General features: G+C 46.6%; 1 protein-coding gene across 4 annotated transcripts in view; it reads left to right on the top strand.

Annotated features, from left to right (window-relative positions):
* The window catches only part of LOC110530648 (disks large homolog 5), a 102,095-nt gene that overhangs the window by 43,698 nt on the left and 41,393 nt on the right, over positions 1-17,004 (top strand). For all 4 annotated transcript variants that reach the window (XM_036986957.1, XM_036986964.1, XM_036986952.1 and 1 more), the window contains exons 9-11: positions 6,078-6,308; positions 12,218-12,402; positions 16,506-16,631. In XM_036986957.1, coding sequence (XP_036842852.1) covers positions 6,078-6,308; positions 12,218-12,402; positions 16,506-16,631 — 542 coding nt within the window. The remainder of the gene's footprint in view (positions 1-6,077; positions 6,309-12,217; positions 12,403-16,505; positions 16,632-17,004) is intronic.

Here is a 17,004-nt window from a genome sequence, read left to right as displayed (position 1 = left end):
ACGTCCCACCTGGCCAACATCCAGTGAGATTGCAGAGCGCCAAATTCAAATACAGAAATAGTCATTATAAAAATTCAGGAAACAAAACATATTTTACACAGGTTTAAAGATGAACTTCTTGTGAATCCAACCACTGTGTCAGATTTTAAAAATGCCTTACGGCGAAAGCAAACCTTACAATTATTTGAGAACATAGCCCAGCAGACAAACCATTACAAACAGTAACACAAGTCAGAAATAGAGATAAAAATTAATCCCTTACCTTTGATGATCTTCATATGGTGGCACTCAGAAGACATTAATTTACTCAAATGTTTGTTTTGTTCGATAAAGTCTCTTTATATCCAAAAACCTCCGTTTTGTTCGAGTTTTCTTCAGTAATCCACAGGCTCAAACGCAGACAAAAAAAATCCTGATTTTATCCGTGAAGTTCATGGAAACATGTCAAACGATGTTTATATTCAATCCTCAGGTTGTTTATATTTAATCCTGAGGTTGTTTGTTTTTAGCCTAAATCTATAATATTTCAACCGGACAATAACGTTGTCAATATAAAAGGTAAACAAAGGCACTCTCTCCGGATTGCGCATGAAAAAGCTCTGACACGTCAGGTCCACTCCCTCATTTATCAGAATACAAGCCTGAAACAATTTCTAAAGACTGACATCTAGTGGAAGGCACAGGAACTGCAATCTGAGTCCTAAATCAATGGATACTGTAATGGCATTGAATACAAAACCAACACACAAAAAAAATGACTTCCTGAATGGATTTTTCTCAGGTTTTTGCCTGCCAAATCAGTACTGTTATACTCACAGCCACTATTTTAACAGTTTTGGAAACTTTTGAGTGTTTTCTATCCAAATCTACCAGTTATATGCCTATCATATCTTCTGGACCCGAGTAGCAGGCCGTTTAATTTGGGCATGCTTTTTCATCCAAAATTCCGAATGCTGCCCCTACCCAAGAGAAGTTAACCATCCTTCTAGGACACCATCTGGGCTAAGCGACTAGGTCGTCAAGGCTAAACCCTGTGCTTTCCTGTAAAACCTCTAGCTGCAAGCATCAACCAAGGCAACCCCTCCTCCCAGTCTCGGTACAACTCAGTGCAGTAAGCACGCAACAACAACTTCAAGGTCTGATGGAACCGCTCCAGGGCTCCCTGACTCTGTGCATGATATGCGGTCGCAAGATTGTCTGATGCGAAGTTGGCTTAACACCTGTGCAAACGTGTAATTGGAACCTTGATCACTTTTAATAATTTGAGATATTCTGAAAACAGAAATAAACCGAGTCAATGCCCTAACAATAGACTTGGTTGTTATGGTATGGAGAGGATAAGCAGCGGGATAATGGGTCACTGGGCACATCACCGTAAGCAGATAAATATAACCGGCTTTGGAACAAGGCAATGGGCCAACACAATCAATAGTTAAATGCTCAAAGGGTTGGCTTACTACTGGTATTGGGTACAAAGGTTCTGGCTTTAACGTCTGGTTAGGCTTCCCAGTCAACTGGCAAAGTTTGATAAATACTGAGACATCTCTTTTCAGCCAAGGCCAAAAGAAATCACACACAATACGGTCATAGGTCTTCCGAACACCCAAATGACCAGCAATATCCCCATGAGGTCTGCAAAACCAAATCACGGAAGGTATATGGTACCACAATTTTGAATGACAGGGTCACCCAAAAAATGGTAACCATGAGGCAGCCATTTCCTCACCACCATTTGATCCTGTAAGTAGTATCGCTGTACTACACTTGGAACATCATCAGCCGGGAGGACCTGCTCAAACAATAATTTCAGAGTAGGGTCAGCCCGCTGTTCTGCTACCAGGTCACTACGGGAAACAGAAAGGAAGGTCTGGTCCACAAGTTACAGAATAGTCCGCCACCTCGCTGGTCCCTACACCAGACTCCGACACGGAATCAGCGTGGTTCATTGCACGAGTCATGGCACAAGCAGTAAACACTTTGGGGAAACTCAGAACTTTCATCCAGCACCTCTCTGAGATGGGCAGAAGGCATGAAAACCACGGGAGGTGGTTATTTTTCTCACCAGACCCACCCACAAGGTAATTTCCTAGAGTCACTGCCACTCCTTCGACAGGCAATGAGGGACACACTCCTATGATGACCTCACCTTGTACCAGATCTGTGGAGAGCACAGGTTTGTGTAAAGGGACAGACGATATGCAAACCTATCCCTCGGATCAAGACACTGCCCTGTATCTGTCTCTGGAGAGAAAGGGAGCACTGACTGAAGAATTAGACTGAAGCACCAGTGTCTTGCAGGACGTTAACTGGGACCATCCTTGGTTACGCATCAAGGATACGTAACCCTCCGTAATGAAGAGTGAATAGATGGATGCACTGTCAACCATACCCAATGTTTTTTTTAACTGGTCTCGAGGTGAAACAATTGAATCCCTTAACTTAAAAGCAGGTGCCGCAATGTGGTAGGCCGAACGGGCGCATTAACCCCAGAAGGCCTAGCTTTAACTCTAAGGACAGGGCATTCATTTTGTCAATGACCTTTACCACGGCAGAAATGGCAGATTTTGCCATGGTCGGATTTCACATGGGAACCACATTCAACCCTTAAGACAAGATTAGGCCCAGTAGTAAAGAATTGTCCCAAAACTCTCCCTGGGACCATCACTGCAAAGAAGGGGTTCCCCGAAGTGACCTTTATGCGTCAGCACATATTCATCAGCCAAAACGGCAGCCTCCGTGGCGGTCTGCACCGTATGCTCATTTATGTGTGTGGCAAGGCAATCTTTTAACTGCTCCAGCACAACTAAACTGCACAACTGCTCGTAGATTGTAACATCCAATGAAGTGCACCATTGGTTAAACTGGGTGTGCAAATTCCGTGCGAACTCAACATAGGTCTGTCACCTTTTTTCCAGGTTCTAAACCGCTGGTGATACGCTTCAGGAACTAACTCATAGGTGTGCAACATAGCATCTTTAACTTTGCCATAGTTTTGGCTGTCAGCAAAATAAAGAGCCGAGTAGGCCTCTTGTGCTCCCCCAGTTAGCACACATTGCAACATCAACGTACGGTCGGAGTCAGGCCAATTCCTGAAATCTGCTACCCTTTCAAACAGTGAAAAAAAAATATTGGGTTCCTTTTCACTGAATTTTGGCAGGAGCCTCAAGTTTCTAGCCAAATTGAAGGAAAGTTGAGCACGACCTCCGGAGATATCACCGTAACTGTCATTAAGAGACATGCCAGAGAGCTTACCATCTCTGACCAAATCAAAACAGACTTGTTGCAGTGTCAGTTTCGCACACTCAGGTTCTTGTTTAAGCCTTTCTACCTCCAACACCTTTTCCAAGGCTTGTTGCTGTTTCAGCCTATCATGATCTAGTTGTAGCAACAACCGTTCCTTTTGCTTTTCTGAAGATAAGACCGGATTAGGGGCATTTGTAGTGGACCGAAATGTAGCCAAACCAGGAGAAAATTACTCCATTAGAATGCCGGATTCGATCAAGTTGGCCTCTAGAATGGATTTGAACATCTCTTTCAGACATTTATCGTCAATCTCAATTCATAACAATTGGTCTTTAGTATAGCAATCCAGAAGCTCCTCCCTCGGGACTTGAATAATTCATCAATGTTAGCCATAGTCTAACAGTCAACAAACTATGGACAAACAACAACCTGCTCTCGCCCCAATTGGGCACATGAAAATAGAAGCACAGTGTCAACCACACAAGAGAAAAAAAACAAATGGAGCTTCCTCAAGACCTATTACTATCTTAACCCTAGTCTTCATGCAGTTACTGGCGGTGGGTATTTATGTACTTTAGCCTGCTGTCACAGAAAAAGCTCCCAGCAAGCTGGTTACCCCTCTGAGCCACGAATGTGCTCCCGAGACAACTGCTCCAGCCACGATCGCCAAACAAAAGTAACAAAGAGCTAACACTGTCCAACATATCATAATGTCACTAAATGTACCAGGGGAGAAGACCAGTCCAGGTGGTACGTGCACTGCTAACACAGCACAAACACTAACCTGATGTCCCAACGATGAGCAAAGCAGGATCTCCAACCGGAACAGGGGATGTAAACTGTGATCCTCTCTCAACTGCAGCACAAACCAACACTACTTCCACACCAACCACAGGTGTGTAACCAAAGAAAGTAGCAACTGGCAGTATCCAATTGTCACATACTTTGTACCTTAGTATATAACTTCCAATCAAAGTAGTGCCCACAACACAACCCCATAGATAAAGGGTTAGCCAAACAATAATCAAAAAGCACTTTACTTTGAAATAACACATTAACCAGTTAGAAAATGCTACTAAACAAATGCAATTCCAGGGAGTAACTCCAGAGATCCCAGATGAGCCCCCACTTGTTGCCTGGCACAAGATTGTAACAAGTCATGGAAAACCACATAACAAAAGGAATTTATCCCATAAATAAAGTAAACACAGTAATCAGGTGAGGCATGATGGTCAGTAAATTGGGTGTCAACTGCCAAAGCCACAACGAAACAACCAAATGCATGGAGAGGAATCTCTTGCTGAATGGCGAACCAGTGGTTTTATGCCACAGCTGAGCTGTCACAGGTGTACCCCATCAGCACTGATTACCCTCCCATCTCCGCCCACCAATCTGTAAATAGCCCATCCAACCAACTACCTACCTCATCCCCATATTTTTTTTTAAAGTTTTTTTCTACTCTTTTGCACACAGGTATTTCTACTTGCACATCCTCATCTGCACATCTATCACTCCCGTGTTAATTGCTAAATTGTAATTACTTTGACCCAATGGCCTATTTATTGCCTTACCTCCTTACTTCATCTGCACACACCATATACAGATTTTCTATTATGTTATTGACTATATGTTTGTTTATCCCATGTGTAACTCTGTTGTTGTTTGTGTCGCACTGCTTTGCTTTATATTGGCCAGGTCGCAGTTGTAAATGAGAACTTGTTCTCAACTGGCCTACCTGGTTAAATAAAGGTGAAATAAAAATGAAATTATTTATTTAACCCCAAAGTGTGTGTGTAACCCCTTTCAAGGACTCAAACCTCTTCTAGAACACAAAACTTCTTCTGGAACACGTTTCTGTAGGGCCTGGCTACCCATAACTTATGTTCACTTCAAAAAGCTTGTTGAAGGATTACATTAACCACCCATGTAAAAATTGCTACTCAACTAGCAGCTCACAGCTCACTTCTTCTAACAAGAAGGTTTCACAAAAATAAAGGACTCTAACTTTTTTAATAGAGAACAAAGGACTTGAACCTTATACATCACAGATACGTATCACTCATTGTATGCACTAATTTTAACCAGATTTAAAATTATATATTTTTTAAATTATATTGGTCTTGACTTACCCAGCACCTATGCCATCAATCAGGAGATTAAGAGTTGACTCCCCTTTCTTCTGGATCAACACACAGTTTAGTTTTTCTTGTTGTTGTTTAGACCAATTCATTTCGGGTCACGGCACCAAATGTTAGCAGTTGATGTTATTCTTCAATAACACAGACCCCAAAACAAATCAGGGAGAGGGAAATATGTTTATTCTTATTCAAAGTGGGACAAATCATGCAGGGATGTGGGTGTACATGCTTCCCTGGCCTCAGTGTTTCTCCACAGAACAAAGGCACAGGATGTAGTTTATAACCCAGCCCTAGCCTGTGGTTGACCAATTAGAATTCCTTGCAATAAAACTGGGCCAATGGCCAAATAACAAGTATCTTATTTCAGGTTGGACCAATGAGAACGTGCCACAAGTAGCTATGCGTTAAGGACTGACATTACGAACAGATGTTGAACTGAAAACCAACTATTTCCATTGATGCACTATTACCAAAAAACACTTTCCATTGATCATTAATTCTAGTCCTCTGCGTTGTGCCTTTACATTAAACATATTCTTACAGTGGCTATTTTAAGGATTTTGATTTGTTTAACACTTTGTTGGTTACAAGGCTCTCAGACCACTGCCAATTAGCTTAATTTGTCGCTGCCGGATCAACCAAGAGATGTTGTGATTGTGTTATGGCGTTAAATCTGATTGAAATGTTTGTTTTTAGGAGCTGAACTCATCGTTGGTGGACCGGGACAGAGTAATCTGTGAGAGGAATGAGCTGTTGGAGAAGTACTGCCACGAGGTGAAGGACAAGGCTGAGGCCCAGAAGGAGTTGAGCCAGGCCTGTAAAGACATTGAGACGGTCCGGGAGGAGAGAGACGTGGCCCGCAAGGAGAGGACAGAGGCTATCATACAGAAAGAACAGCTACTGAGAGAATACTACCAGGCTAGACAGGTAACACACACACCTGTATTAGAGAGAGGACAAAGGTTGTCATACATGGAGATCAGCTACTGCGAGAGTATTACCTTGCTAGACAGGAATCACACTCGCACCTGGGAACAACACACTCGCACCTGGGAACAACACATACACCTTACAGATAGAATACACCTGTATTTCAAAATAAATATACACTACCGTTCAAAAGTTTGGGGTAACTTAGAAATGTCCTTGTTTTTGCAAAAAAGGTGTCCATTAAAATAACATCAAATTGATCCGAAATACAGTGTAGACATTGTTAATGTTGTAAATGACTATTGTAGCTGGAAACGGCAGATTTTTTTATGGAATATCTACATAGGCGTACAGAGGCCCATTTATCAGCAACCATCACTCCTGTGTTCCAATGGCACGTTGTGTTAGCAAATCCAAGTTTATCATTTTAAAAGGCTAATTGATCATTAGAAAATGCTTTTGCAATTATGTTAGCACAGCTGAAAACTGTTGTCCTGATTAAAGAAGCAATAAAACTGTCCTTTAGACTAGTTGAGTATCTGGAGCATCAGCATTTGTGGGTTCGATTACAGGCTCAAAATGGCTAGAAACAAATAACTTCCCTCTGAAACTCAGTCTTCTTGTTCTGAGAAATGAAGGCTATTCCATGCGAGAAATTGCCAAGAAACTGAAGATCTCGTACTACGATGTGTACTACTCCCTTCACAGAACAGTGCAAACGGGCTCTAACCAGAATAGAAAGAGTGGGAGGCCCTGGTGCACAACTGAGCAAGAGAACAATTACATTAGAATGTCTAGTTTGAGAAAGACGCCTCTCAAGTCCTCAACTGGCAGCTTCATTAAATAGTACCCGCAAAACACCAGTCTCAACGTCAACAGTGAAGAGGCAACTCCGGGATGCTGGCCTTCTAGGCAGAGTTCCTCTGTCCAGTGTCTTCTTTTGCCACTCTTAATCTTTTCTTTTTATTGGCCAGTCTGAGAGATGGCTTTTTCTTTGTAACTCTGCCTAGAAAGCCCGTATCCCGGGATTGTTTTGCAGGAGAATGTTAGGCTAGCTGTCTGCCAATTGAAGCTCAACAGAAGTTGGGTGATGCAACAGGAAAACGACCCAAAACACTGAAGTAAATGAACAACAGAATGGCTTCAACAGAAGAAAATATGCCTTCTGGAGTGGCCCAGTCAGAGCCCTGACCTTAACCCAATTGAGATGCTGTGGCACTTCTCAACAGAGAAGTTCACACAAGACATCCCAAGAATATTGCTGAACTGAAACAGTTTTGTAAAGAGGAATGGTCCAAAATTCATCCTGACCATTGTGCAGGTCTGATCCGCAACTACAGAAAACGTTTGTTTGCGGTTATTGCTGCCAAAGGAGGGTCAACCAGTTATTAAATCCAAGGGTTGACATACAGTACTTTCCCACCCTATGTTTACATAGTGTGTTCAATAAAGACATGGACATTGTTTATTGGTTTAAGTGGACTGTTTAGTCTATTGTTGTGACCTAGATGAAGATCAGATCAACTTTTATGATCAATTTATGCAGAAATCCAGGTATTTCCAAAAGGTTCTTATAATTTTTCTTGTGTACACACACACACACACACACACACACACACACACACACACACACACACACACATGTTTTCCTAAACACCGTCAATTTTAATAAAGAAAAAAAATACAATCTACCCAGTTATCAACACCATCCCTGTTGTCTGTCAAAAAGTAACAGCTCCCAGACACAGGTCAGACACATGATGAAATGACAGCTCCCATCCACAGGTCAGACACATGATGAAGTGACAGCTCCCATCCACAGGTCAGACACATGATGAAGTGACAGCTCCCATCCACAGGTCAGACACATGATGAAGTGACAGCTCCCATCCACAGGTCAGACACATGATGAAGTGACAGCTCCCATCCACAGGTCAGACACATGATGAAGTGACAGCTCCCATCCACAGGTCAGACACATGATGAAGTGACAGCTCCCATCCACAGGTCAGACACATGATGAAGTGACAGCTCCCATCCACAGGTCAGACACATGATGAAATGACAGCTCCCATCCACAGGTCAGACACATGATGAAGTGACAGCTCCCATCCACAGGTCAGACACATGATGAAGTGACAGCTCCCAGCCACAGGTCAGACACATGATGAAGTGACAGCTCCCATCCACAGGTCAGACACATGATGAAGTGACAGCTCCCATCCACAGGTCAGACACATGATGAAGTGACAGCTCCCATCCACAGGTCAGACACATGAAGTGACAGCTCCCATCCACAGGTCAGACACATGATGAAGTGACAGCTCCCATCCACAGGTCAGACACATGATGAAGTGACAGCTCCCATCCACAGGTCAGACACATGATGAAGTGACAGTTCCCATCCACAGGTTAGGCACATCATGAAGTGACAGCTCCCATCCACAGGTTAGACACATGATAAAGTGACAGCTCCCATCCACAGGTCAGACACATGATGAAGTGACCGCTCCCATCCACAGGTCAGACACATGATGAAGTGACCGCTCCCATCCACAGGTCAGACACATGATGAAGTGACAGCTCCCATCCACAGGTCAGACACATGATAAAGTGACAGCTCCCATCCACAGGTTAGACACATGATGAAGTGACAGCTCCCATCCACAGGTCAGACACATGATGAAGTGACAGCTCCCATCCACAGGTCAGACACATGATAAAGTGACAGCTCCCATCCACAGGTTAGACACATGATGAAGTGACAGCTCCCATCCACAGGTCAGACACATGATGAAGCGACAGCTCCCATCCACAGGTCAGACACATGATGAAGTGACAGCTCCCATCCACAGGTCAGACACATGATGAAGTGACAGCTCCCATCCACAGGTCAGACACATGATGAAGTGACAGCTCCCATCCACAGGTCAGACACATGATGAAGTGACAGCTCCCATCCACAGGTCAGACACATGATGAAGTGACAGCTCCCATCCACAGGTCAGACACATGATGAAGTGACAGCTCCCATCCACAGGTCAGACACATGATGAAGTGACAGCTCCCATCCACAGGTCAGACACATGATGAAGTGACAGCTCCCATCCACAGGTTAGACACATGATGAAGTGACAGCTCCCATCCACAGGTCAGACACATGATGAAGTGACAGCTCCCATCCACAGGTCAGACACATGATGAAGTGACAGCTCCCATCCACAGGTTAGACACATGATGAAGTGACAGCTCCCATCCACAGGTCAGACACATGATGAAGTGACAGCTCCCATCCACAGGTCAGACACATGATGAAGTGACAGCTCCCATCCACAGGTCAGACACATGATGAAGTGACAGCTCCCACCCACAGGTCAGACACATGATGAAGTGACAGCTCCCATCCACAGGTCAGACACATGATGAAGTGACAGCTCCCATCCACAGGTCAGACACATGATGAAGTGACAGATCCCATCCACAGGTTAGACACATGATGAAGTGACAGCTCCCATCCACAGGTCAGACACATGATGGAGTGACAGCTCCCACCCACAGGTCAGACACATGATGAAGTGACAGCTCCCATCCACAGGTCAGACACATGATGAAGTGACAGCCCCCATCCACAGGTCAGACACATGATGAAGTGACAGCTCCCATCCACAGGTCAGACACATGATGAAGTGACAGCTCCCATCCACAGGTCAGACACATGATGAAGTGACAGCTCCCATCCACAGGTCAGACACATGATGAAGTGACAGCTCCCATCCACAGGTCAGACACATGATGAAGTGACAGCTCCCATCCACAGGTCAGACACATGATGAAGTGACAGCTCCCATCCACAGGTCAGACACATGATGAAGTGACAGCTCCCATCCACAGGTCAGACACATGATGAAGTGACAGCTCCCATCCACAGGTCAGACACATGATGAAGTGACAGCTCCCATCCACAGGTCAGACACATGATGAAGTGACAGCTCCCATCCACAGGTCAGACACATGATGAAGTGACAGCTCCCATCCACAGGTCAGACACATGATGAAGTGACAGCTCCCACCCACAGGTCAGACACATGATGAAGTGACAGCTCCCATCCACAGGTCAGACACATGATGAAGTGACAGCTCCCATCCACAGGTCAGACACATGATGAAGTGACAGCTCCCATCCACAGGTCAGACACATGATGAAGTGACAGCTCCCATCCACAGGTCAGACACATGATGAAGTGACAGCTCCCATCCACAGGTCAGACACATGATGAAGTGACAGCTCCCATCCACAGGTCAGACACATGATGAAGTGACAGCTCCCATCCACAGGTCAGACACATGATGAAGTGACAGCTCCCATCCACAGGTCAGACACATGATGAAGTGACAGCTCCCATCCACAGGTCAGACACATGATGAAGTGACAGCTCCCATCCACAGGTCAGACACATGATGAAGTGACAGCTCCCATCCACAGGTCAGACAAATGAAGTGACAGCTCCCACCCACAGGTCAGACACATGATGAAGTGACAGCTCCCATCCACAGGTCAGACACATGAAGTGACAGCTCCCATCCACAGGTCAGACACATGATGAAGTGACAGCTCCCATCCACAGGTCAGACACATGATGAAGTGACAGCTCCCATCCACAGGTCAGACACATGATAAAGTGACAGCTCCCATCCACAGGTCAGACACATGATGGAGCTTGGAGTATCCCATAAACTGTCAACCATTGGATTATGTCAGTGGAATGACCCTAAAACAGATTTAGTCCCCTAGATTAATGCTGCTGCTGAAACTTCCCTGTTCAGACCACTAGATGGCCCTCCTACTACGGTTTACACTGCGGCAGCGTAGCCTAGTGGTTAGAGCGTTGGACTAGTAACCGAAAGGTTGCAAGATCAAATCCCCGAGCTGGCAGCTGTCACTTCATCATGTGTCTGACCTGTGGATGGTAGCTGTCACTTCATCATGTGTCTGACCTGTGGATGGGAGCTGTCACTTCATCATGTGTCTGACCTGTGGATGGGAGCTGTCACTTCATCATGTGTCTGACCTGTGGCTGGGATCTGTCACTTCATCATGTGTCTGACCTGTGGATGGAAGCTGTCACTTCATCAAATCAAATCAAATTTTATTTGTCACATACACATGGTTAGCAGATGTTAATGCGAGTGTAGCGAAATGCTTCTAGTTCCGACATTGCAGTAATAAGCACAAATCTGTCGTTCTGCCCCTGAACAAGGCACTGTTCCTAGGCCTTCATTGAAAATAAGAATTTGTTCATAACTGACTTGCCTAGTTAAATAAAGGTAAAATACATTTTTAAAAAGTCAGGATGCCGACTCAGCAAAATGACATTGCCACGAGCAGCACTGGAGATATTAAGATGAGCGAGATGCAAGACTTCGCTCTCACACAGTATCTGCACATGTTCGCGTCATGCTGTCGCAGCGTGGACGCCAGGAAAAACGACGGAGAAGTTGAGCCTCGCTTCAACCCTCTAAATTGACCCACTATGCTATTTAATTTCTATATCTACGTCGATTCGCTGAGTTCACCTTTAAAATATTGTGTTAGAAATACCAGCTGGAGGATTTCCTCTCTGGTTATTTCCTTCTGATTGTGGGAATTCTCCAACTGGGATTACTGAGAAACCTGGGAACCTTTGGAAAGTTTCTGGAAATTTGTTGCATGTACTGAAAGTGACTGACTAACTGTGTCTCCTGTGTGTCCGCTTTTCTCTTGTGTCCGCTTTTCTCTTGTGTCCGCGTCTCATGTGTGTCCGTGTCTCCTGTGTGTGTGTCCGTGTCTCCTGTGTGTGTGTCCGTGTCTCCTGTGTGTGTGTCCGCGTCTCCTGTGTGTGTGTGCGTGTCTCCTGTGTGTGTGACAGAAACAAGATTCTGCCACCCTGGACATAGAGCGTGTCAACAAGGAGATGGAGGTGTTGAGGAAGCAGTATGAGGCCATGTCCCAGGAGCTAAAAGAGGCCACGCAGGAGGCTGAGGTGGCCAAGTGTCGACGTGACTGGGCCTTCCAGGAGAGAGACAAAATAGTGGCAGAGAGAGAGAGCATACGGTGAGTACAGGGGAGAGAGAGAAGGGAGGATGGAGAGAGACAAAATAGTGGCAGAGAGAGAGAGCATACGGTGAGTACAGGGGAGAGAGAGAAGGGAGGATGGAGAGAGGGAAAATAGTGGCAGAGAGAGAGAGCATACGGTGAGTACAGGGGAGAGAGAGAAGGGAGGATGGAGAGAGACAAAATAGTGGCAGAGAGAGAGAGCATACAGTGAGTACAGGGGAGAGAGAGAAGGGAGGATGGAGAGAGGGAAAATAGTGGCAGAGAGAGAGAGCATACGGTGAGTACAGGGGCGAGAGAGAAGGGAGGATGGAGAGAGGGAAAATAGTGGCAGAGAGAGAGAGCATACGGTGAGTACAGGGGAGAGAGAGAAGGGAGGATGGAGAGAGGGAAAATAGTGGCAGAGAGAGAGAGCATACGGTGAGTACAGGGGAGAGAGAGAAGGGAGGATGGAGAGAGGGAAAATAGTGGCAGAGAGAGAGAGCATACGGTGAGTACAGGGGAGAGAGAGAAGGGAGGATGGAGAGAGACAAAATAGTGGCAGAGAGAGAGAGAGCATACGGTGAGTACAGGGGAGAGAGAGAAGGGAGGATGGAGAGAGACAAAATAGTGGCAGAGAGAGAGAGCATACGGTGAGCACAGGGGAGAGAGAGAAGGGAGGATGGAGAGAGACAAAATAGTGGCAGAGAGAGAGAGAGCATACGGTGAGTACAGGGGAGAGAGAGAAGGGAGGATGGAGAGAGGGAAAATAGTGGCAGAGAGAGAGAGCATACGGTGAGTACAGGGGAGAGAGAGAAGGGAGGATGGAGAGAGACAAAATAGTGGCAGAGAGAGAGAGCATACGGTGAGTACAGGGGAGAGAGAGAAGGGAGGATGGAGAGAGGGAAAATAGTGGCAGAGAGCGAGAGCATACGGTGAGTACAGGGGAGAGAGAGAAGGGAGGATGGAGAGAGACAAAATAGTGGCAGAGAGAGAGAGCATACGGTGAGTACAGGGGAGAGAGAGAAGGGAGGATGGAGAGAGACAAAATAGTGGCAGAGAGAGAGAGCATACGGTGAGTACAGGGGAGAGAGAGAAGGGAGGATGGAGAGAGGGAAAATAGTGGCAGAGAGCGAGAGCATACGGTGAGTACAGGGGAGAGAGAGAAGGGAGGATGGAGAGAGACAAAATAGTGGCAGAGAGAGAGAGCATACGGTGAGTACAGGGGAGAGAGAGAAGGGAGGATGGAGAGAGGGAAAATAGTGGCAGAGAGAGAGAGCATACGGTGAGTACAGGGGAGAGAGAGAAGGGAGGATGGAGAGAGGGAAAATAGTGGCAGAGAGCGAGAGCATACGGTGAGTACAGGGGAGAGAGAGAAGGGAGGATGGAGAGAGGGAAAATAGTGGCAGAGAGAGAGAGCATACGGTGAGTACAGGGGAGAGAGAGAAGGGAGGATGGAGAGAGGGAAAATAGTGGCAGAGAGAGAGAGCATACGGTGAGTACAGGGGAGAGAGAGAAGGGAGGATGGAGAGAGGGAAAATAGTGGCAGAGAGAGAGCATACGGTGAGTACAGGGGAGAGAGAGAAGGGAGGATGGAGAGAGGGAAAATAGTGGCAGAGAGAGAGAGCATACGGTGAGTACAGGGGAGAGAGAGAAGGGAGGATGGAGAGAGACAAAATAGTGGCAGAGAGAGAGAGCATACGGTGAGTACAGGGGAGAGAGAGAAGGGAGGATGGAGAGAGGGAAAATAGTGGCAGAGAGAGAGAGCATACGGTGAGTACAGGGGAGAGAGAGAAGGGAGGATGGAGAGAGACAAAATAGTGGCAGAGAGAGAGAGCATACGGTGAGTACAGGGGAGAGAGAGAAGGGAGGATGGAGAGAGACAAAATAGTGGCAGAGAGAGAGAGCATACGGTGAGTACAGGGGAGAGAGAGAAGGGAGGATGGAGAGAGGGAAAATAGTGGCAGAGAGAGAGAGCATACGGTGAGTACAGGGGAGAGAGAGAAGGGAGGATGGAGAGAGGGAAAATAGTGGCAGAGAGAGAGAGCATACGGTGAGTACAGGGGAGAGAGAGAAGGGAGGATGGAGAGAGGGAAAATAGTGGCAGAGAGAGAGAGCATACGGTGAGTACAGGGGAGAGAGAGAAGGGAGGATGGAGAGAGACAAAATAGTGGCAGAGAGAGAGAGCATACGGTGAGTACAGGGGAGAGAGAGAAGGGAGGATGGAGAGAGGGAAAATAGTGGCAGAGAGCGAGAGCATACGGTGAGTACAGGGGAGAGAGAGAAGGGAGGATGGAGAGAGGGAAAATAGTGGCAGAGAGAGAGAGCATACGGTGAGTACAGGGGAGAGAGAGAAGGGAGGATGGAGAGAGACAAAATGGTGGCAGAGAGAGAGAGCATACGGTGAGTACAGGGGAGAGAGAGAAGGGAGGATGGAGAGAGGGAAAATAGTGGCAGAGAGAGAGAGCATACGGTGAGTACAGGGGAGAGAGAGAAGGGAGGATGGAGAGAGACAAAATAGTGGCAGAGAGAGAGAGCATACGGTGAGTACAGGGGAGAGAGAGAAGGGAGGATGGAGAGAGACAAAATAGTGGCAGAGAGAGAGAGCATACGGTGAGTACAGGGGAGAGAGAGAAGGGAGGATGGAGAGAGACAAAATAGTGGCAGAGAGAGAGAGCATACGGTGAGTACAGGGGAGAGAGAGAAGGGAGGATGGAGAGAGACAAAATAGTGGCAGAGAGAGAGAGCATACGGTGAGTACAGGGGAGAGAGAGAAGGGAGGATGGAGAGAGGGAAAATAGTGGCAGAGAGAGAGAGCATACGGTGAGTACAGGGGAGAGAGAGAAGGGAGGATGGAGAGAGACAAAATAGTGGCAGAGAGAGAGAGCATACGGTGAGTACAGGGGAGAGAGAGAAGGGAGGATGGAGAGAGACAAAATAGTGGCAGAGAGAGAGAGCATACGGTGAGTACAGGGGAGAGAGAGAAGGGAGGATGGAGAGAGGGAAAATAGTGGCAGAGAGAGAGAGCATACGGTGAGTACAGGGGAGAGAGAGAAGGGAGGATGGAGAGAGGGAAAATAGTGGCAGAGAGAGAGAGCATACGGTGAGTACAGGGGAGAGAGAGAAGGGAGGATGGAGAGAGACAAAATAGTGGCAGAGAGAGAGAGCATACGGTGAGTACAGGGGAGAGAGAGAAGGGAGGATGGAGAGAGGGAAAATAGTGGCAGAGAGCGAGAGCATACGGTGAGTACAGGGGAGAGAGAGAAGGGAGGATGGAGAGAGGGAAAATAGTGGCAGAGAGAGAGAGCATACGGTGAGTACAGGGGAGAGAGAGAAGGGAGGATGGAGAGAGGGAAAATAGTGGCAGAGAGAGAGAGCATACGGTGAGTACAGGGGAGAGAGAGAAGGGAGGATGGAGAGAGGGAAAATAGTGGCAGAGAGAGAGAGCATACGGTGAGTACAGGGGAGAGAGAGAAGGGAGGATGGAGAGAGACAAAATAGTGGCAGAGAGAGAGAGCATACGGTGAGTACAGGGGAGAGAGAGAAGGGAGGATGGAGAGAGACAAAATAGTGGCAGAGAGAGAGAGCATACGGTGAGTACAGGGGAGAGAGAGAAGGGAGGATGGAGAGAGGGAAAATAGTGGCAGAGAGAGAGAGCATACGGTGAGTACAGGGGAGAGAGAGAAGGGAGGATGGAGAGAGGGAAAATAGTGGCAGAGAGAGAGAGCATACGGTGAGTACAGGGGAGAGAGAGAAGGGAGGATGGAGAGAGACAAAATAGTGGCAGAGAGAGAGAGCATACGGTGAGTACAGGGGAGAGAGAGAAGGGAGGATGGAGAGAGGGAAAATAGTGGCAGAGAGAGAGAGCATACGGTGAGTACAGGGGAGAGAGAGAAGGGAGGATGGAGAGAGGGAAAAGAAAAGGTGGGGTAGACTCGCTCTTAATTAGTCTTTATTCATTTCCTTGTATCTTCTCTCCTTGCCCCCTTCTGAAAACGCATTGGAGTAAATGATCAGAGAGGGGGAGCCTCGGATCTTCCCCAATGCGCTTTGAGAAGGCAGTAAGGAATATTAACAGACTAAACTGTGCTGATGCTTGACGATGTCATATCCTGCCCCACCAGGACGCTGTGTGATAACCTGCGTAGGGAGAGGGACCGGGCAGTCAGCGATCTGGCCGACGCCCTGCGTAACCTTGACGACATGAGGAAGCAGAAGAACGACTCGTCACGGGAACTGAAAGAATTCAAGTGAGTCCCTGAGTCTTTATACACACACACACACACACACACACACACACACACACACACACACACACACAAGCACTTTCAACTTTCTCATCCCCTCTGTATTGATGTGAACATGTCCCTCTACTGGTCAGTGTGTGACTGTCATTTTAAATTCTTTCAGTTTCTTGTGACTTTGAGAGGTCGACCTCCTTCCTTGTGACGAAGAAGAAAATAGTAAAATTTAGACTTTCAAGTCAACGACCCCCTCTAGGCCTGCCTCATAAGGACATAATGTATCTTAGTGACAGTCAGCCACCGTAGGCCAGTTTCTCCTTCTAACTTTCTTTTACACACTGCAGAATATGATCTTGCTACCGCTTTTTTGACTTGCTGG

The sequence above is a fragment of the Oncorhynchus mykiss genome, chromosome 1, assembly GCF_013265735.2.
Source record: "Oncorhynchus mykiss isolate Arlee chromosome 1, USDA_OmykA_1.1, whole genome shotgun sequence".
Classification (NCBI taxonomy): Eukaryota; Metazoa; Chordata; class Actinopteri; order Salmoniformes; family Salmonidae; genus Oncorhynchus; species Oncorhynchus mykiss.
This window is presented reverse-complemented; position numbering and strand designations above follow the sequence as displayed.